We start from the raw sequence: 23130 nt of genomic DNA on the forward strand, positions 1-23130 counted from the left end.
ATTCATTTCCCAAAAGTAGACACTCTTATCTGATGCCATTAGCCACACACATGTGACTGTTACCTTTAAATTTAAATCAATCAAATGTAACTAAAATAAAAAATTCAGTTAATCACTCATACTAGCCACCTTTCAAGTGCTTAAATAGCCACAGGTAACTGGTGGCACCATACTGAACAGCTCTCCCTTATCACACAGAGCTCTGTTGAACAGTTCTAACTCAGATGGCTAATTGGAAAAGTAAATTAGGGTGGGGAAATCACAAAATTGATGCATACCTTAAGCATTTAACTTTATCTTAACGTTACAATGTATCTTTATTTGCTAATCGTTAAATGTTGTGCCCAGGTCTTTTCTTGGGTCCACTGGTTGGAGCAGAGATTCTTATTTATAATGTGTCACAGCTTTAACGAATCATTTGTTCTACAGTTTCTATTTCCTTAAAGTAGAGAAAGAACTTAGATACTTGCAAAGCAATCTGAGTGCAGAATCTTTATAGATTTTTACCGTTTTCCAAATTTTTACAGTACTCTCACATATCTAATTTAACATGGTTTGTTTTAGTGATTAACTTTTATCTCATGTTTTCAAAGCCGAAGTTTTCATAAAAACACTTTTCTGGGCTTCCCTGGTGGCGCAGTGGTTGAGAGTCCACCTACCGATGCAGGGGGCACGGGTTCGTGACCCGGTCCGGGAAGATCCCACATGCCGCGGAGTGGCTGGGCCCGTGAGGCATGGCCGCTGAGCCTGCGCGTCCGGAACCTGTGTTCCGCAACGGGAGAGGCCACAACAGTGAGAGGCCCGCGTACCGCAAAAAAAAAAACAAAACAAAAAAACCACTTTTCTTTCTTCTGTTACTTTCTGTGTATTAAATGTGCATATCATGCAGTGTAAAGTGGATCATTACAATTACATAGACAAATTGGAAAGCACATTGCTCAACCCGTGGAAGCAGAAGGATGTAGATAGGATATAAAGTGTCCTGAACATCAGTCAGGATGTTGAACTGAGGGGATGGAGAACATGGGCTAATCCAACAAGTTGATGAAGTGAAAGTTTAAGAGAGCTCCTATAGTAGTAGTTTTTACTAAATGCATATAAAATTTGGGAAGCACAGAACCAAAAAGATTTTTTTTGTGTGTGGTATGCGGGCCTCTAACTGTTGTGGCCTCTCCCATTGCGGAGCACAGGCTCCAGACGCGCAGGCTCAGCGGCCATGGCTCACTGGCCTAGCCACTCCGCAGCATGTGGGATCTTCCCGTACCCGGGCACGAACCCGTGCCCCCTGCATAGGCAGGCGGACTCTCAACCACTGCGCCACCAGGGAAGCCCCCGAAAAAATTTTAATTGCTTAAAGCTAAATGTTGATTATGACATTTGATATTGAAGGGCTTTGGGCAAAATTTATTTACTACTTTGGCTCCTATACTACTTTTTAAATAACATGTTTTATATCCTTAAAATTATTATACTCTTTTCCATCAACATTGTCTTTTACAGATACAACCCAAACAATTGTCTGGAGGACAAGACCCAGTTTCACATGTGTATTTGGATGTTGTATCAAAGCATTTTTCAAAATCAAAAAAAATGCCAATAACCTATGACAATGGATTCCTCTTCATTCATACAGACAAACCTGTTTACACTCCACACCAGTCAGGTATATTATAAAATGCTTCTCTCTCTGGGGGCGGGGGAGTGGGATTGGGATTGACACTATACTGTAGAGGTTTTTGGGTTTTTTTCCCCAAGCTTGAACAGCTGGGTAAATGATGATGGCATTTATTTAAACTGAACTCTGGATGTGGGGAAGAGTTTTTATTTATTTATTTTTAATTTTTATTTTATATTGGAGTATAGTTGATTTACAATGTTGTGTTAGTTTCAAGTATACAGCAAAATGATTCAGTTATACATATACATATAACTATTCTTTTTCAAATTCTTTTCCCATTGAGGTTATTACAGAATATTGAGCAGAGGGCCCTGTGCTATACAGTAGGTCCTTGTTGGTTATCTATTTTAAATATAGTAGTGTGAACACTCCCAAACTCATTCTATGAGGCCACCATCACCCTGACACCAAAACCAGACAAAGATACCACAAAAAAATAAATTACTGGCCAATATCACTGTAGAGCTTTTTAAAACTTGAATTTAAGTGGAGATAGGTTTCCAACTTGCTCAAAAGAGTCTCAATTCCCAGTGATTTTTACACTTATAAATATCATTTTAATTTTAAATTCATACAGAAATTGTTAAACAATTAAACAGAATTAATTTTAAATTTGATTTTAAATATAAATCTTAAATTCATATGGAAATGGCAAAAATTAACAGTTATATTATCTACCTCATCAGTTATTCCCATGTAGAAAAAAAACTATTTAAGAATTGTGAAATGTAGTGTTAGGTCTTATTATTAAACAATTTTAAGATGTAACTGCAAATATTATTTTGGCAATGAGAAGATAATTTATTATAAAGCAGTGATCATAAAAAAAGGTCTATTACTTTGGAGCTAATCCTCAAATTCAGAAAACAAATCAAACCCTAAGAATCAGATGTTTCAGCAAAATATAAACTAAATCACAGAAATATATGGATATTAATTTTCTAAAGGGATCTGCCTAAAGAAAGTTCCTATTAGAACATTGTTTTGTATTCTTGGTTTATCTGTTAGAGGGGGAAAGGGCAGGATAGCCAGTCAAAACTCTGGGATTGACAATTGACTGGATTTATTCCTAAGAAACCAACAATAAACACAGAAAAGTGTGAATGCTGACCACATATGTTCATGTGTCTGCAAAACCTTCGATTCCTCCATCACTCCCTGTTACCAGAATTAACTTTTGAGCACATCAGAGATGGAATTATGAGAGAACTGTATGTGGAAGGGGGAGGTTATGGAGTTTCAATAATGACATTATTGGTGAAGGAAAGAGGAAGGGAGGCAGGACCAGCCAGCTTTGTTGAAAACATTTCAGGTAGTAGATACCTGCTGCATATTGGTTGATGTTGATAGTATGGGGTGGAACAGGCCTGCACCACTACCTTTTTAGCAGGAGCTCCTGTTATGACCAGCTCAGAAAGGAAAGGCCTACAGAGGGTGGGGTGTTGCTTTCGGCTTGGACAGAATATCATAGCCAGAATAGTACTCTCTTGACTCCAAGATGACTTGGTGTACATGGAGATAGTCTCTGCCCATAAAGCTTGGGCCCTTTTTGAACATCATACCCAGAAACAAATATATCCATACCCTTGTGTTCCTCCTATGTTAGAGGAAGCTTCATTAATTGGGTCCTGTTGACACTACCTACTATTTAGCATCCTCATCTTTGTCCAACAAGTAGTCTGATACCCAGAGCCTGGGACCTCTCTTAGCTATCAAGGCTTTCCTTAAGAATAGCCTTGGGACTTCCCTGGTGGTACAGTGGTTAAGAATCCACCTTGCAATGCAGGGGATGTGGGTTTGATCCCTGGTCGGGGAGCTAAGATCCCACATGCCTCGTGGCCAAAAGACCAAAACATAAAACAGAAGCGGTATTATAACAGATTCAATGAAGACTTTAAAAATGGTCCACATCAAAAAAGTCTTAAAAAAAATTAAGAACAGCCTCATATGTTATTTCTTTGTCAGAACTTTAGTGTAAGAAGATGTGGTATCCTCATCTATTCTAATCATAGAGGAGAATTAGAGAACTTTCTTCTAAATTTCTTTTTTTAATATATTTATTTATTTATTTTTGGGTGTGTTGGGTCTTCATTGCTGTGTGCAGGCTTTCTCTAGTTGTGGCAAGTGGGGGCTACTCTTCGTTGCGGTGCACGGTGGCTCTCATTGCAGAGCATGGGCTCTAGGCACGTAGTTGTGGCACACGGGCTCAGTAGTTGTGGCTTGCAGGCTTAGTTGCTCTGCATCATGTGGGATCTTCCTGGACCAGGGCTCGAACCAGTGTCTCCTGCATTGGCAGGCGGATTCTTAACCACTGCGCCACCAGGGAAGCCACTCCTCTAAATACTGACTCATTGGGACTTCCCTGGTGGTCCAGTGGGTAAGACTCTGCGCTCCCAGTGCAGGGGGCCGGGGTTCGATCCCTGGTCAGGGAACAAGATCCTGCATGCATGCCGCAACTAAGAGTTAGCCTGCTGCAACTAAAAGATCCCGCATGCCACAACAAAGATCCTGGGTGCCACGACTAAGACCCAGCGCAGCCAAAATAAATAAATAAAATTTAAAAAGTAAATAAATCTTTTAAAATAAATAAATAAATATTGACTCATTACTGAGAAGTAGTGAAGTATAGTGGTTAAAAGCAAACTCTGGAGCCAAATTGTTGGGTTCAAATCCCAGCTTGGGCTCTTATTAGCTCTGTGACCCTGTGTGAGTTAATATTTCTGAGCCCCATTTTCCTCATCTGTATAATGGAGATAATAATAGAACTTACCTCATAGAGTTGTTGTGAGAGTTAAGTGAATTCATATGTGTCAATACTTCAAACACTGCCTACCACAGAGTAAGCACTAGGAAAGTATTTCCCATTATCATTTAATCTGTGGAATAGCGTAAAGCCTTATTTACACAGAAGAAAAAGAATGATTGAGAAGTAATTCTTTTAAAAATTGATTACATCTTGCTGTTTATAGCTCTAATGTCCCAATGCACACATTTAATCTGAAGATCATTGAGGGATTTTTCTTATAAGCATCTTTAGGATAGAGGCTTAAATCTTCAAGCCTTTATAGGACAAAGGCCTTCAGAGTATTGACCAAAAGCCTTCAATTTCACACAGCCTGTGTCCTGCCTTCCCCTCCAACCTTATCACCCACCATGTTCCCCTTCATCGGTGGACACCAGCCAAGCTGACCTCTTTTCAGTTGCTTTCTCACACCATTTTCCTATCCACAGTAAAGCTTGTGTACCTCTTCCTGGTACATTCATGCCCCTTCCTTGCCTTCTTAACTCCTACTCAACCCTTACGTGCCATCCCATAAAGGGCAGCCTTCTCTGCTTCAAAGCTCCCTCTTCCACACTCAGAAAGCCAAGGAGTGTCTTTTATAGCACTTCCTACCCCTGGAATTTTACATTTACTTTGTGTCATCTTGTGTTTGCCTCTCTCCTCCACTCCATTAGAGGAATTCCATGTCTGATTTGTCACCACCATATCTCTGTGCCTAGCATAGTATCTGCACATAGAAGGCATTCAATATACATTTTTAAATTAATAAGCTATATCTTTGGTACAAAAAAATTATTAATCTTACCTTTGATACACCATTGCTATGAAGACAAGATTAATTTTCTAACCTAACACAAAATGGGTTAGAAAGTGAACAAGTAGTAGCCATAGAAGTAGTATAAAATAAAAATAATAAACATTTATTGATCAGTTATTAATGTGCCGGGTTATGCAAAAGCTTTGTCTCATTTAGGCTCACATACTATGAAGCAGATACTAGCAGTCCTATTTTACAGATGCAGGAACTAAGGTGTAGAGGGATTAGGTATCCTGCTCTGGGTCACATTAGAAAGTGGCAGAGGCAGGAGTGAAACCCAAGTTTTGAACTCGAGGGCCTGAGCTCTTAACTTTTGTGGCATACTGCCTCTGGCAGCATCCCAGTGATGCTCAGGCCTGGACCAGGTATGTTCATAAAGCAGGAGGGAAGACTCGAGGAGAGAGACAGGGGTGAGGGGACAGCAGAGTGGAGGGATTTACTGAGCATTTTGCTTTGATCTTATGGTATAGGGAAACAAATTTTAGAGCGCTTAACACGTGGCTTCTTGTGTAGAGCTTTGCATAATACTGACCCTTTAAAAGGTTTATGGCATCAGCTCAATTTTATTTTGTGGTTAAAGTTTTGGCCATGAAATGATTTGAGCATCAGTAAAACCCTAGAGAAATTATAATATGTCATTGGAAGGAACTAGATCAGCAAGTCTCAAGCAGCTATGAGTTAAAAGCTAAGCAGATGCTTTTTTTTAAAAGGTGGGGATCTATTAACTGACAGAAAGAAGTGGAAGAGAACTAATTGTTATTGAGCCCCTGCCATTATTCTTTTAACAATGAGAGAACAATTGTAGGATCTGCCTCAATAAATATAACAAAACCATAGAATTCAGTGCTATCTTTAGTAACAGTAAGAGACAATTTGGGGCCTTGTTGTAAGAGTGTATAATGTCTGAAACAAAGTACCTAATTTTCCATTAAAATCTTCAACTTTAATATGAGACAATTTATTATACTCCCATATAACCATATGGTAGACATCACTATTTTGCTACTATGAAATTCTTTTTTTTTTTTTGGTCCATGCCGTGTGGCATGCGGGATGTGGGATCTTAGTTCCCTGACCAGGGATCAAACCCGTGTCCCCTGCATTGGGAGCGCGGAGTCTTATCCGCTGGACCACCAGGGAAGTCCCTACTATGAAATTCTTTATAAACAGATATAACTAATTACAGATATAACTAATTTTGTACTATATATTTATTCCCAAAAAGATGTATGTAAATATATTTTAATAAAGTGAACTGTACTTTAAATTCACTAGAAAGTAGCTCTTTAAAGGAATCCAAAAGGATTCTCTTTAAAAGAAAAAAATCATTGGTATGTATATGTCTACAAACTAACTTTTCCTTTCTTTTAAATATGGATTTTCATGTATGACTGTATATTGAATTTTTAAAATGAAGCTCATCTCTTTTAAGGGTGACTATTGTAAAAAATCAAAATACTGTGCTTAGCAAAGTTTTTGATGATATCAATTATTCTTACAGTAAAGGTTAGAGTTTATTCACTGAACGATGACTTGAAGCCAGCCAAAAGAGAAACTGTCTTAACTTTCATAGTAAGTATGTTATTTATTTGGATGAGATACTCTGTTCCATAATCCTGCCCTCACACTATACTAACTCATTCAGTGTTCAGGAAATGGTTGTTGAACACCTTCTGTGAGTATAAAATTGTAGGTTTATACCTCTACAATATGTAAAAACCTCATGAAAATGAAATCTCAACAAGTTATGTTTTGAACTAAATCATTTAAATATATCCTTCATGATTTATTTCTTGAAGAACACTGATCAATCACTAAGAATTAGTTGAATGCCTATTATGTCTGAGATTTTTTATTTGTACAATACACTTGAGCACTTTAGGCTTTAGTAACTAACATACTAACACATGAAAAATAGTGCTAACCCATGAGATAAAGATCAGCTGTTATCAGCTTTTCATCAGCCATGACATATGTAACAGATGATATGCACATGTGAAATAAACTCCCATGGTCTTCCCAGTTCGTGTCACAACCCTACAAATTTTTGTGGGGAGATAACTGCTCACCTATTAACAGTAGGTGTACTAGTAATTGGTCCTTCACTATAGGTTGCAGTACCTTTCCTCCTACTCAAATAACCAAAAACCCGAAAACCTTAACAGAGCACAAATGAAAAAGAGGATTGTATCGGAATAACCTTGAATCCTTCATAACTTACGAAAATCATAAAACTTTCACAAACTTTAACATCTGACTATTTTATAATGAATTACTTGAGAAGCATCCAGAGTGTTCCAAGATTGTGGTGGATAACTATTGACATAGACTGCAAACTTACAAAATGTCTAGCTAATAAATGCATTTTACAGCATATTTGCTTTGGAAAGCTTCAGATGAACACATACAGAATTTAGATTCAGGTATCTGTAAAGCATGTAAGTTCATATTTCATACATTATAACATCAGTTTTTGTCATACTTCTTTTTTTTCTTTAGTTGTACAATAAAGAGTTGAATCTCTTCTAGATAACTGAGACTAGGATACCCAGGACACTGATTTACTCCCCCCCCCCTCCCCACCCCCGGTGAGGCAGGAGATGGAAGAGGGTCCAAAAAGAGGGAGGGAAGTGGCTTAAATTAACCATATTTGCATTTCACAACATTTAAATGATTATCCTCCTTCATATTTAATTTGAAGACATGGATATTTGTTAGTAAATATTACTGTAGATCAAAGACAATATAATCGGGCTTCCCTGGTGGCGCAGTGGTTGAGAGTCCCCCTGCCGATGCAGGGGACACGGGTTCGTGCCCCGGTCCGGGAAGATCCCACATGCTGTGGAGCGGCTGGGCCCGTGAGCCATGGCCGCCGAGCCTGCGCGTCCGGAGCCTGTGCTCCGCAACGGGAGAGGCCACAGCAGTGAGAGGCCCGCATACCGCAAAAAAAAAAAAAAAAAAGAAAAAGACAATATAATCAGTTAATTTTAAAAATGTGATTTATGTGATTTGAAGTTGTTTGTTTTTATTCAAAGGATCCTGAAGGATCAGAAGTTGACATGGTAGAAGAAAATGATTATACTGGAATTGTCTCTTTTCCTGACTTCAAGATTCCATCTAATCCTAAGTATTTTAAAGTATTTGTTAATAAAGTTTTCTCTAAAAAGCACATCTGGAACTTTTGGTTGTGAGGTAGATAACCAGTCAAATGGAGCCACCTAGTGTTAACAAAGGGTAGGTGTGAAGGAAATGAGGATATACAAACTCTTTTCAAGTCTAATTAGAAGCTAGGCTCAGGTTCTGGCAAAACAAACAAACCACTCCCAATACTTCTTACCAATCTTCTTTACGTATAGAAATTAAAATTTGGAAGAGGCAAAAAACAGTCCCCAGTCCTTTTTTTTTTCTTCCCATCAAAACCGTCAACCCTCCACCCTTCAAGGAATCTAATAGACTATCAGTCTAAAAGGCTGGTATTATCCCATGCCTAGCTCTGAGAGTTATAAAAATATTGGTCCCCTGTAGTCTTTACTGCACAGAATACCAGAAGACAGATTTCAAGAGGGAGGGTGTTATTAATTTCCTCCATTTGGCCACATGCTAAAGGATTAAGAACAGAACCCAATGTGAAAAAAATTTAGTGAACACATTCCTGGTATATGCAAAGTACAACGGGAATGAGAAATTCAAAACAGAAATAAAGAATCCACAGTCCCTGTCTGCAAGGAACTTAGAGGAGGACAAATAAGATAAGTGCACCTATAAAATGACTACAATATCACTTTAAAGCAAAATCTTTTTATGGTCATTTTTGTCTGCCCTCTAGAATCGAGTTTGCAGTTAATTCACTGTACTGAAGATTTTCTAGAAATTTGGATGAAATTGGGGGATTTAAATAATTTGGATAATTTTTAAATTTTGTACTTCCTTGAAAATATTACACGCTCCATAGCACAGAATTTATCCAGTTATTTTATAATTATTATCATTTCTCCAACTTCATCTTCTGTCATTTGCTCCATGACAGATTATGTCAGCCATGACCAGTATTGTCTTACCCCAGTACATTTGCACATGTTGTCCCTTCTGCTTAGAATGTACTCCACCTTGCTCTTTACAAGGCTGGCTTCCTTTCATTCTTTAGGACACAGGGTAAATGCTCCCTTTTCAAAGAAGTTATCCCTGGATGCATGATCTAATGTAGTCTCTCTCTTCCTTTTACTCTCTTGTTTATTTTCTTCATGGCACTTATCTCAGTTTTGTAAGTAATTATTTATTAATTTACTTGCCTTTTATTCCCCACTAGACTGTAAACTCCTTGAGGACAGGAGTCTTGTCCATATTGGTCACTTTTGAATCACTAGCACCTCAACATAACAGGCACTTGATAAATGTTCTTTGTGTAAATGATGATGATAACCATAATATTAAACTTTATTGATTGCATAACCAGTGTGCAAGATAGATTTTATTTTTCCCATTTCACAAATGAATCTAAGTAATTTGCTCAAGTCCAATCTGCTACTAAACGTAAAAGTGGGGATTTGGACTCCCATGGACTAGTAACTCTGGGAAGACAGGATCTCTTCTATCTTGTTCATTTTTTATCTCCAGTGCTTAATCCAGTTCTCAGTCAATATTTTTGAATGAAGGTTGTGAAACTCAGATCATTTTCCTCTTTAAACAAACCACATTTTGTCCCCAACCAAAATTTCATTTATGTGAAGTGTGAATTTTATCATCTGGATAGGCTTGACCTGTATTATATGTTTCTAGAGACATTGTTATGGATTTTCTACTACAGGGTGGATTTTAGTATTATGTTAGTATAATTAAGCTCCAGGATTAGTAAATTTTCAAGTATCATAAGCTCTTCAAATCAAAGCTATTATATTGAGATAAAAATACCTGAAAAAAATCACAATGTATGAAAACTAATTACTAAATAATTTCTATTATCTTGAAAATGCTCAGTTATTTCTGTTTATTGCTTTAAAATCTGCTGTCGAAAAAAAGTATGTAGGCTATATACATCTTTACTTACCTCTCCCTCTTTAAAATGGGAATTGATTAGATTTTCTTTGGGTGAATTAAAAACATTTGATGACTTCTGTAACTATAAATATTTTGCTTCCATAGATATGGTGTATGGACAGTTCGAGCTAAATATAAAGAAGACTTTTCAACAACTGGAACCGCATATTTTGAAATTAAAGAATATGGTAATTTCTTACAATTAAAAGTTTACCTATAAAGAGTTAGTATTTTTGCAATAATTCTTTTCATGAATGAACTTAATGCAAAATCACTCCCAGATGATGATGAGGCCACTTGCTGGTATGGTTAGAAGTACTGCTCAAGGGGGTGGGCAGAGTTGTCCAAATGCCTAGGCTCTAGTTCTGGCTGCCCTTGGTAACCCTGAATAAGCACACCAGTCTCTCTGGACTTGTCTTCCTCTTTATAGAGCCTCAAGAGACATAGTCCCCTGAGGAACTTGACTAGTTAAGGTCCTTTCCAGAATTATGATTTTAGGAGAAACTTAAAGAATCAGAGTTGAGGTGAACAGAACCTGATAAGACTAATAGATGATTTACTGAATTCATTACAACCAGCTAGTGACAGAACAAGAACATTTGGATTTCCTTACCCCTAGTCCAGTGCTATTTTCCTTCTAGCTCACAAATTCCTAATACATTGATCCAAAATTTTAAGATATTCTTATTTTGAAATCAATCATATTAATGGATTAATAATTAACATATAAACAGCTTAACCTTTCCATTTCTTGTGGTTGTTTACTAGAGTATTTGTGTGCTCTGATATCAAATTTAACTTTCTTTTTCTTGAAGTCATTTTTTTATTCCCCAGGAGACTCATAATAATGTGGCAAATAACACGAATTTTAACAATTAACAAACGGTGACAAAGCAAATTTATTATAATGAAACTCAACTTTAAAGATTATAGGCTCTAAATAACATATAATCCTGACTGATCCCCCTTCCTCCAAGTGTTTTTGCTGCTTCTTGTAGATATCTAAAAATTCATCCACCTCTTATTATCTGCAGCCACACATTGATTTTACCACCAGGCTCCCTCCTGGTCTACTGCAACCCCCACTAATTGCTGTCTCTGCTTCAAAGATATTCTCTCTTGGTATTAGCCAAAATAACCTTGAAATGCAAACTTTGTCATGTTATTTCTCTATTGAAAAGTCCCCAGTATCTCCTCATTCCCACCTCTTTTTCAGCCTCATTTATACCACTCCAGGAATGGTGACTTTGCATTTGATGTTCCATCTGCCTGCAACACCCTCCCTCTCCCTCTTGCCTAGCCAACTCCTACTCACCTTTCAAGTCTCAGTTGAAAAGCCATTTATTCAGTGAAGTTTTCCCTAAATTCTTTTTCCTGGGAAGGATTCCCTGTACTTATTTATATCAGTTTTCATAACTGTCATCTGTCATTTAGGTGTTTGTGTAATTCTTTGCTTATGCCTGTCTTCCCTGCTTGACTGTGAGCTCATTAAGGGCAGGGTTTGTGTCCTTTTCATTGGTATATCACTGTTGGCAGGAGTACGCAGGCTACATGGCACCTAGGTACTGGATGAAAGGATGAGATATTTTCCTCTACTTCATATCCTGGGGAGAACACATCTGTCTTGATCTTTAATAACATAGGAATGCAGCCCAGAGCAACAAATTGCATTGCTCTTTTTCTTCTGTTTTTCACCATTTAGAAAACACATAAGCCCTATCTGAAGCCAACTATCTCACTTACTCTCCCGTGTCAGTCTTTGTCTACAATATCAAGGTCATACAATCACCCAATTTTCTACTAACTGTTGTGCAGGTTAGTAGAATTAGAATCTGTAAGCCTCAGTACACAGTCTGAGTTAGTATAAAGAGAAGACAGTGCCATTTTGACAGATGAAATTGTTTTCTCTTGGGCAATCAAGATACCAAAGAGAGGAAAAAACCCTCCTTCCTTTCTGCCCTAATTTTTAATTTTTTATGAAGGTTCTTTCTTGTAGCTAATTGTAAGCTCTCTCTTCTTGACTAAAGTGAGAGTTTTATGTTGGAATTTGGAGACTGGATGGATTTTTCTACTAGATAAAAAAAGGAAATATTAAATAAGCAAGAAATTTCTTTTTCCATTTTGAATGTAATAAACATTTGTTGAGCACATACTATATTTGCGATTCATGAGAAGGATGGGAGGGGGAGACATACAAAGATAAAGAGAGAATAGTCTTTTTTGTTTCAAGGAGCCAATACTCTAGTGGAGGAAATAATCGATTGCCTATAATAAGTGCTGAAATCAAAGTATAAGTGAAGTGTTTCCAGTACATAGAGGATGGATTGACCTCTGATTGGCAGAATGGGAGGCTCCCCAAAAATCGTGTTGTTGTTGATGATAATGATGACAAAGTGGATGTTGTGCTGATGTAGCAGCTTATCCAGCTAATCCAGAAATACAGTTGGTTGCTATGATTTAAAGACTACTCTAAATTAAATGGTAATGTTGCCTCTTTGTTTTTATTTTCAGTGTTGCCACACTTTTCTATCTCAATAGAAACAGAAAGTAATTTCATTGGTTATAAGGACTTTAATAATTTTGAAATTACTATAAAAGCAAGGTAAGAAAGTTTTTTTTTTTCAGATTATCTAGCTGAACTGAGTTCCAACTCTGGGGACAGTTGCCCAGAGTGAGATGTGTGATCTTTTTCCAGTTTTATTGAGATATAATTGACATATAACATTGTGCAAGTTTAAGGTGTACAATGTGTTTAGTTGATAGATTTATATATCGCTGAGATCTGTGATTTAGTGGCAGTGTCTTCCATTACTTAAAAACCGACTGATTGAGAAGACACTATGCCTATAGTTTATTAGCTCATACTGATTTTAGCTGATTCTGATTTTAGCTTTGTTGGTTATTCACCAGAGGGGGGGTGGGAAATCCTAAAGATTTAAGTTCAATGTGTATGTTTAGGAACCAGCATGACTTAGGATATTGGGACTGAGATATGAAACCTTCACTTCTTGTCATTTTTAATGGCTTAATCAGCCAGCTAATGCTGCGTAACTGCTCTAAGATCTAATGCCTTAAAACCATAGCCATTTACGAGTCAGCTGGGCAGTTCTGCTGATCTGGGCCAGGCCAACGTCAGTGGGGCTCGCCCATGTGCCTGCAGTCAGTTGGCAGGTCAGCTGGGGGCCAGCTGGTTTAGGGAGGTCTTACTCACATGCCTGGCAGCTGGCTAGCAGTTGACTGAAGCTACAAGGATGATTGGACCATGTGTGTTTCTCATCAACCAACTGGCTAGCCTGTAGCAGCAGCAATGCTCAAAGAGAGAAAATGAGAGCATAAAAGTCCTCTTGAGGTTTGCACTTTGAGACTGGCACACCATCACTTCCAACACATTCTTTTTTTTTTTTTTTTTCTATACGCGGGCCCCTCACTGTTGTGGCCTCTCCCGTTGCGGAGCACAGGCTCTGGACGCGCAGGGTCAGCGGCCATGGTTCACGGGCCCAGCCGCTCCGCGGCATGTGGGATCTTCCCGGACCGGGGCACGAACCCGTGTCCCCTGCATCGGCAGGCGGACTCTCAACCACTGCGCCACCAGGGAAGCCCCCAACACATTCTTTTGACCAAAGCAAATTACAAGACCAGCACAAAGGAAATAGACTCCCTTCACACCCAAGGAGCTGCAAAGGTGGTGGATCCATGGAGAGGTGGAGAATTGGGGTTATTTTTGCAAGCAATCTACCACAAAAGCTTAGGTCATTTAAAAATGACGATATACTGTAGTTATTAATAACATTAACTGATTTATATAACTATATGTGTCAAGCACTTTTGAAAGCACTCTGTACATATTACCTCATTTAAGCTTTACAAAAACTCTATGAGGTAGATACTGTTACTATCCCCACATTACAAATGGAAAAACAGAGGTACATAAATGTTAAGTAATTTGCCCAAGATCATACAACTAGTAAGTCACTTGGCCTGTCTCATTCCAGAATACATGCCCTCAAATGCTACCCTATACTGCCTCTCTTACTAGCATTTATTCCTCAAATAGAGTGTTTGTCCCTTAATCTAAACCAGCATAAAATGCTCACTTGACAGAGAATTGTAGAAATTGACTTCTTTTAATGGAGAGACTTATTTTTTTGTTCAAACTATGAATAAGGAAAGTTAGCTCTTGCTATAGTATTTGCTGTGCAGAAAGTTTTCTTTATTATTACTTTAATTCTAAACTAAAAAAGGAAGTATGCAGTTAGAATTTTAAAAAAGAACATATAACTCTGAGATCGGGCATGCTGCTTTTAAAAACATAAAAGAAGAAAAAGAGCAGCTCTCCACTGGTATCAAAATCATTGAGGATGTGATGTGTCCTGTAAGAAAGGGCCCCAGACCTGACTCTTTTGATCTCCTCAAGATCAGTTTTTTTCATCTAGCACATAGTAATAAAAATCTGTACTTTGGCTTTATTATTGTAGCTTTATGAGGATGAAATATAACAGTGGATGGAAGGCACTTTAAAGTGTATCAAATGCTTTATGTAATTTTGAATTGTTATATTTTATCCAGATTTTATTATTGTAACCCTGTTAGCAAAACAATTTTATGGTATGATTGTTTGACAGATATTTTTATAATAAAGTCGTCAACGAGGCTGACGTTTATATCTTTTTTGGAATAAGAGAAGACTTAAAAGATAATCAAAAAGAAATGATGCAAAAAGCAATGCAAAGCACAGTGGTAAGAGATTCACTTGTACCTAAAGATCCGTCATGAATGCTAGAGATGGAAAGTGACTTAAAATTCATCTAGTCCAATCTCTCATTTTAAATAGGTGTGGAAATTGAAACTTAAAATCCTCTGTTGGTTTCTCACTATCCTTAGGATAAAGTTCACTTTCCTTGGCATCAGCTCCCCTCACCAGCCCATTTCTCCCTTTCTTCTCCCTTGCACTGGTCACTTCAGTTTCTCAAAATTACCCTAGTCTCTCTTGCCTCCAGGTCTTTGCAGAGTTGCTCCTTCTGCTTGGGAATGCTCTTTCCCTTTGTTCCCTCCTGCCTCTTCTTTGCCCAGGTAATTCCTTCTCATTCTTTGTCTCAATGTGGACACACTTTCTACTCCCTCAGGCCTTGAGTCGCTCTCAGTGGAGCACGTTTCACACTTCATTGCAGTGGTTCTCAACCAGGGATGACTTTTACCCCCAAGGGGACATTTGGTAATGTCAAGAGACATTTGTGGTTGTCACAACTGGGGAAGAGGATCATACGGGCACTTAGTGGGTAGAGGCCAGGGATGCTGTGAAACTCCTTCAGGACAGTGCCCCACAACAAAGAATTATCCTGTACAAATGAGGTCAATAGTGCTGAGAAACCCTTCTTATTGTATGGTTTATTTACGTCTCTATCATTCTCTACACAAAACTCTTTGGGGGTCTGAATCATTCCCATTGTATGTCCAGAGCCAGCCTCGTTCCTGGCAAAACGTAGGTGCTCTATAAAAATTTATAAGTGAATGAATGAACTCACTGGGAAGTTATTGGTCCATGGTCAAGGGCTAGTGGTTGCTGGAGCTCAGAGTAGAGCCCTGATCCCCTTTTCTCTAGTTCAGTGTTCTTTACATTATACTGTGGATGGTAAGGGTTCATGTCATTTTGCTCACTGCTGCATATTCACATAGTTTGTATCATCAGTAATTTAGCCTTTGTTCTTTCAAAATACAGTTTTATTTCTTTAAGATATAAATTAAATGCCTCTTTTTAATGCAAGATTCTATGCTAGACACTGAGATTTAAAGCTACATAAGACAAAATCCCTGGCCTCGTAACACTCAATTTCAGAAGAAAAAAGAACGCAAAATCTATTTTACTGTTGTGGTTAATAATTAAATAATATCATGTGACTTAACCCCATATCCCATTACCCATTGTGTGTTTTTAAATTAGCGTTTCAATATGTAAGCAGCAAAGTACAAAGTAAATATCATAAAACCCCATAAACTCTCAGTTAAGAGCAAAAGTAAGCTGAGAGGTCTAGAAAGATGATGACTCAGTGATTGGAAGAAGTCATCTTTGCCAGCTAGTACAAAAAAGGCCTGTGAAATCAAATGATATTTAAGACGCTTCCGTGTCAAAATTCTAAAGAAATAGATTAGAAAATAACATTCTGGGCTTAACTGTGGACTCATTTACTCACTTTAGTGGTGACAATAAAGCATTCCTCTGACATTTGTCTTCAATTGAGAGGCTAGTAAAGGCACATTTTGTTCATTTTTTCCTTATAAATTCTTCTGTGAAATAACTCTTTCATTTTCCCCCTTTAAACAGTTGATAAATGGAATTGCTCGAGTCACATTTGACTCTGAAACAGCAATTAAAGAATTGTCCTATGGCAGTCTAGAAGATGTAAACAACAAGTACCTTTATATTGGTGTGACAGTCATAGAGTCTACAGGTGAGCTTGGTTTTTTTTTTTAAACTTTCTCTTGGGAAATATTTAGACAGCATTTTCAAGGTATAAATAATTTCTACAGTTCTTTCACAGTTTACTTCCTTTTATAGTTAAGTTTTATTTTTTACATCATTAAAAACTTGGATTAAAGTATAGCTCTGCCACCCCCTAGTCACTGGGTCTCTATTGCCTCACTGGCAAGAATGGGATAACACCTGCCCATCTGGTATTCCAAGTGGGTCTGCAACTTATCTGGCATGGACATTTGGCACCCCGATTTTCTCACCCAGTAAGAATCAAAATCAAAGAGATTATGTGTGTAAAAACATTTGATAAATCACCATGCAAATGAAAGTTATTACTACTATCATTGTTTTCGTCCCCTTAGCTGTACAATGATGGAGTTGAACAAAGTGCATCCTAAAGCCCTTTTCTTCTGTAATAGTCAGTAATTCTATTTAAAATTGGAGGTGATGTTTCTAAAATAGATCCAATAGTAGTATATCCCTCATAGGGTTATGGTGAGGATCAAAGAGTCAGTATATGCAAAGAACTTAAAACAGCACCTCTTCTTCCTCCTCCTCCTCGTCCTCCCCCTTCCCCTCCTCCTCGTCCTCCCTCTTCCTCTCCCCCTTCTCCTCCTCCCCCTCCTCCTCCTCTTCCTTCTTTTCTCCACCTACTTCTTTCTTAACATTCTTAGCACCTTGTCTAGTACTCTTAATCCTCACTCCAATGGTTTTAATAGTTATTAATTATTACTCCAAGTTGGGTTACTTTGTCTTACTTCTGATATGTCTTGATTACTAATGTAACTTATATTTTCAGGTCTATATTGAATCCCCAACCAACCTTGAACAAATAATTTAACCACACTGAGGCCACTTTTTTTTTTTCAATAAAATGACTGTTAGACCAAATTATTCCTAAGTCCCCTTCCACCTCTTTAAATTTTCCTTCTGGGTAGCAGAATGAAGAATTGAAGTAATTATCGAGTTATTAAGCACTTTGTATGCATCTGATGCTCAATAGATGTGGGAGAACGATGATGACTTTATACTCCCTGCCCTGGCTGTGTTTTTGACATTGTTTTAATGTTTCTTTGTTACTTTTATTTTTCTCAATTTATTACAAACAAATTCAGCTTAAGCAGTATTTATTAGATATGCAAAGAGTGCTGCTAAATATGCAGGCTTACAAATATTAATGATGCGTAATCCCAGTACTCAAGTGGCTTACAAACAAGCATCTATAAGACAAGTAAACAAAGAACTCTGAACAAGAAGGAATTCCACATGTGCTCTAAGAAAAGTGCTTAATGCTACTGACCTTCAGAAGAAGATGAGCTCCTAGGTGATTGTTGAGCAACCAAGAATGGTGTCCTGAAGATGATTGGTCTTGTTGTGAAAGATAAGTAGGGTTTTGAGGCAGGGATAACAGCCAGGATGAAGTGGGGCACCCTTCACAGAGTGAACATACCAAGAGTGGGAGGTGAAACTTGATCTTTGAGAGTAGCAGATTATTCCTTTCACTGAAGTATAGGATATATATGTAGGGGTATTAGGGATGTAATACTGGAAAGGAGTTTGGGGATACTAGAACTTTGTATATCATTCTTAATAGTTTAGCTTAAGTTTTAGCTAATGGGTAACAAACACTATTGGGGTCTTGCTAGTAGACCCTCTGGGCTCTCTCTACCTCAAGCTCTCCTTTTATGTCTTCTCCACTTCTCTCCATATCCCTGCTTTCTAAAGGTGAATGCCCTGTAAGGCTTAGTCTCTGGCCTACCCTTTCTTCTCTCCTTAATGCCTTATACATATTTAACTGAAACTCAGGCCACTGGTGAAAAGTGGTGTCCCTTCCTTGAATTCTTCCTCAGTCCAATCCTATTGCTCTACTTCCATAAGGACCACCTCTGCCCACAAGCCTTGTGCGTAAGGCTTTGGAAACTCCTGAGAAGAGTTTAGACTCTTCTCTGCACTGCGCCTCTGAACCAAGACCCATATCCTACTTGCTGTTGGTAAATGAATGAGTGCAGGAATGGAGTGAATGAATGAATGAGTAGGTCTGTGGAGACATATGAACACAAAATAGCTCCCCACACAGATCCGTACACTCCTAATAAAGGTCAACATAATCCTTGTCATTTCTTTAGGTGGATTTTCTGAAGAAGCAGAAATTCCTGGCATCAAATATGTCCTTTCTCCCTACAAACTGAGTTTGGTTGCTACTCCTCTTTTTGTGAAGCCTGGGATTCCATTTTCTGTCAAGGTAGATGATGGGGGGAAACTGCTAAATGTGATTATCTTTTTCTAAAAATATGGGGGTGGCAAACAAAAGAAGGATGATGGAGAGGCAAATCACAGAGGGAACTCATTCTGTGTGTGAAATCTGCCCCTCCGACTATGTGGTGGGTGGTGGGAAACTGCAGACCAGCTTCAGCCTTGGGGATGATATCAACCCTTAGGGCAGTATCACTATTTAGTAAGATAGCCTGTGTTAAGCATTCCCTAAATGAGCATTGCATTAAATGATATGTAAATAAAACCCCATAAGTCTATAGTTCAAAAAACACTAAAGTTTAAAATTATTTGGCAACGTGCTCTTTAAAAGTCTTAAGACAGAGATAGCATTCCTTGAAAATAAACCCCTTTCTCTCACCATTTTTTACTTCCTGTGTGTCTCTGAGGGTGCATTTCTGTGCTTTTCACTCTGCATTCTCTTTGTACATAACTCTTGTCTGATCTCATCTCTCTGTATTGTTCTCCATCCTTTCCATCTTGACACTTTCTGTCTGTCCCTGATTCTTTTCTGTATGTTTTTTTTTTCTCCTTTACAATATTTTCTCTCCTTCCTCCACGTTTCCTTTTTAAAATGCTGATAGTATGGAGTTAAAACATTCATTTGACCTTTTAATTACATTTTATTGTAGATTAGTATTCTATATCTTATTATATATAAAACATGCTTTATTACATATATGTTTTATTATATTTATAAAATGGAAATTTTTATTCCCTATCCTTTACAAAGCTAGAGTAGAATTTTTTTATTCTTTGAAGATGTGTTGCTTTTAAAAATCAACTTTAGGATAATTAAAATGGGTTATTTATTACTTACCGTAGGTCACTGGCCTTTAAGAGAAAAAAATTTACTAGACCACAAGCAAGCTTTGGACATGCTTATAACTTCTTAGTATATATACAACATATTTAATAATATATAACATATTACTATATAATGCATATGGTAATTTATAATATATTATGGAGTGTATTAATATATATAATACAAGATCACAAAATATGTCACTATATAGAATTTATTATTTTAAAATATATTTTATATATTTCATATCACATATACAAATAAATAATATAAAATATATCTTTGTGGAAATTCTATATGTCCATATGCATGGCAATGAGAGGTAGAGTTTGAGAAAAAAGATGCACTTATTGTTTCTCATATCCAAGAGAATCATTCCCAGAAGTGATTGCCTCATTTTTTCCTTTATCCAGTTCTCAACCAACTGAACACACACAGAAATTAAATAGCAGAAGACCTTATCACATCTACTTGGCAGACCTAATGTGATGATATTTATATTCTGAGTCTTCTCGATATACAGGGGAATCCATTCAAGAATGATTTAACTAAATAAGATTAAACCTTTCTATATATAAGCTGAGAACATGCTTCTTTTTCCTGAATTGAATATGAATAATTTATACATTGGTGAGGAGGAGGGAAAATTATTTCAGAATTGTTATGCTTTAAAAGAAGTGATGAGCTCTTGAAATGAATTTGGACTGTTCTGACAAACAGGTGCAGGTTAAGGATTCACTTGACCATGTGGTAGGAGGGGTCCCGGTGACCCTGAGTGCACAAATGCTCGATGTAAACCAGGAGACAACTGACTCGGAGTCAAAGCAAAGTGTAACACGTTCCAGTGATGGAGTAGCTTCTTTTGTGGTGAATCTCCCATCTGAAGTGGTGGTGCTGGAGTTTAAAGTGAGCTGAATTCTTCTGTTAAATTTTCTGGGACAGTGTGTACTTTTGACTGTGTTTTTTGGCCAATGTGCAGAACAAATGCGGCAGATTTTATACATGAGTCCAGTGAACAGTTCCACAATTTTGCATCCAAAAAAATAAAAAAAAAAGCACCAGAGGCAATCAGCAAATTCACTGAATGGTCCTTGAGGAAGATAAATCTATCAATTTTTTATTTGGGGTGAATTATATCTGTAAGACTGTATTAGAATCTAGAAGTATCAAAATAGGTATAGCAGTGGAAATCAGTGATAGAAATATTCTCTGTTTCCCACCCCCCAACTTTTTATCTCTTTTCAGGGCCACAAAAGAGCCAAACGTGGAAGCCTCTCTTTTTTCCAGCTGTATGAGTCACTCTACCTTAGAGCTCACTTAATATTCTTCTCTCCTAGCAAATAATATTTAGGTTCCCAATCCCAAATAAAAAATGAGTAAGTTAGTAATGCATGTCAATGACCCCAGCATGCATAGATTCACCATCATCTACTGAGCCCGTACGAAGTGCTAGGCATTGTGCTAACCATTTTGCAGCTGAGGAAACAGAGGCTTTTAACCTTTCTTATGGTTAAATAACTTATCCAGACTTAATAAATGATGGTACTCAAGAGGCAAACCAATGCCTGTCTCACTCCCGAGCATGAGCTATTAACCAAGCCCTCTGCTGTCAAAGGCCGATATTGGTGCCATGATATCATTTCTGCCCCACTCTGTTTGTAAGCCCTTCTCTGTGCCACGACTTCGCAATGAAACTGGGCCAGAGAGTCTGTGTGATGTCCATTCACGACTCCTGTCCCCAGTCCTCAGGACCTCCCCACTGCTACCCTTCCAACCCATAGGAAAAGGAGTCCCCAACTCACCATGACACTTCAGGAAGGGTGTCAATATTTGTTGCAGGCGCATCTTTCTCTCTTCACTTCACCAGACTTTCCCACCATAGCCTACAATCCCATATTATCCCAATTATTGTCCATAGCCTTTGTAAAGTTACTTGATACCGCAGCTGTACAAACACTTTGGAGTAATGGATTTCTTTTTTCTTTAGAATTTGGTGTTGTGAATTTTAGAAATTTATAAAGCAAAGAAAGGAATTGAAAAGTTATGTTTCACAGAAAACATTAAGTCACAGTCCATGTATCTTTTTTCACTTTTTTCCTTTTCAGGTCAGGACCAAGGACCCAGATCTTCCAGAAGAAAATCAGGCCAGCGAAGATTACCGAGCAATAGCATATTCATCTCTCAGCCAAAGTTATCTTTATATTGACTGGACTGAAAACTATAAACCTTTGCTTGTGGGAGAACATCTGAATATTGTTGTTACCCCCAGAAGTCCATATATTGACAAAATAACTCACTATAATTACTTGGTAAGTATATAATGATAGATTTACATCTATCTATTCCCCCACCTGATTTTCCTTTGCTTATGGAAAAGCGTTAGAATGATCCCTTACATATATTCTTACAAAGCACTTTCAAAAACATCATCTAATTTGATAATCAGTTTTTCAAAAGCCTTTGAGACAGGGAATGATTTTCATGACTACTTCACAGATGAAGAAACTGAGGGACAAAGAGGTTAAAGACTCACTACAGTCACTCAGATGGGAAGAGGAAGGTTGTGATTAGATTAGACCTGGGAACCTCTGACTGTGTTATATGCCTTTCACCAAAGACAGCCTGATTCCTCCATAGAGAGAGCTTGATTAAATTCTCACATTACCTCTGCTCTACTTCATGGCCAAAGATTACACGCCTAGACCCATTTAAAATATGTGCATTTCACTGGAAAAAAGAGGGGACCCAAATCCTGCTCTTAAGGGTTGAGTCATATCATACCTGCTCCAGCAACATCCCTGTTACATCACTTAAATTAATCGGAGGTGTCAGTCAAGGCCGTCAGTGAAAGGTAGGAAAGAATGTAAAAAAAATGTTAAGGGCTTCCTGACAATTACCCAAGAAATGGAATTAATTATTCTGATGATCAGGCCAAACAGGTGATGATGATTTTTTCAACGGTTTTGAAGAAGAAATTAAAAAATAAATGAGGACCATACTGACTGATGAATAATTAGGGGACTTGTTTAGGGACTACATACCAAAACCACATACACAGTCCTGTTCTCTAAGGACAATTTAAGGGATCTCTGAGGACATTTTGGCTTCATATGATTTTTAGGATTTTTTTTTTTTTTAACCTCACACCTCCAGTTTAGAACCTAACCTCTGGCTTTAAAACTTAAGGCCAGAAATTAGGGAAAAATAAGATGCACTCTACCTCCTCATCTACATTTTTTAATCAACTAAACAAGTAGATGTTAATGACAGT

The 23130-nt window shown here is 37.7% G+C and overlaps 1 protein-coding gene across 1 annotated transcript in view; it reads left to right on the top strand.

Moving 5' to 3' along the window:
* Positions 1-23130, top strand: part of C5 (complement C5) — a 77999-nt gene that overhangs the window by 3689 nt on the left and 51180 nt on the right. Inside the window, exons 3-12 of the mRNA XM_060154474.1 lie at positions 1501-1663; positions 6779-6849; positions 8313-8404; positions 10417-10499; positions 12823-12913; positions 14934-15048; positions 16631-16757; positions 18907-19022; positions 20580-20765; positions 21965-22168. Coding sequence (XP_060010457.1) covers positions 1501-1663; positions 6779-6849; positions 8313-8404; positions 10417-10499; positions 12823-12913; positions 14934-15048; positions 16631-16757; positions 18907-19022; positions 20580-20765; positions 21965-22168 — 1248 coding nt within the window. The remainder of the gene's footprint in view (positions 1-1500; positions 1664-6778; positions 6850-8312; positions 8405-10416; positions 10500-12822; positions 12914-14933; positions 15049-16630; positions 16758-18906; positions 19023-20579; positions 20766-21964; positions 22169-23130) is intronic.

This window comes from Lagenorhynchus albirostris, chromosome 7 (assembly GCF_949774975.1).
Source record: "Lagenorhynchus albirostris chromosome 7, mLagAlb1.1, whole genome shotgun sequence".
NCBI classification, from domain to species: domain Eukaryota; kingdom Metazoa; phylum Chordata; class Mammalia; order Artiodactyla; family Delphinidae; genus Lagenorhynchus; species Lagenorhynchus albirostris.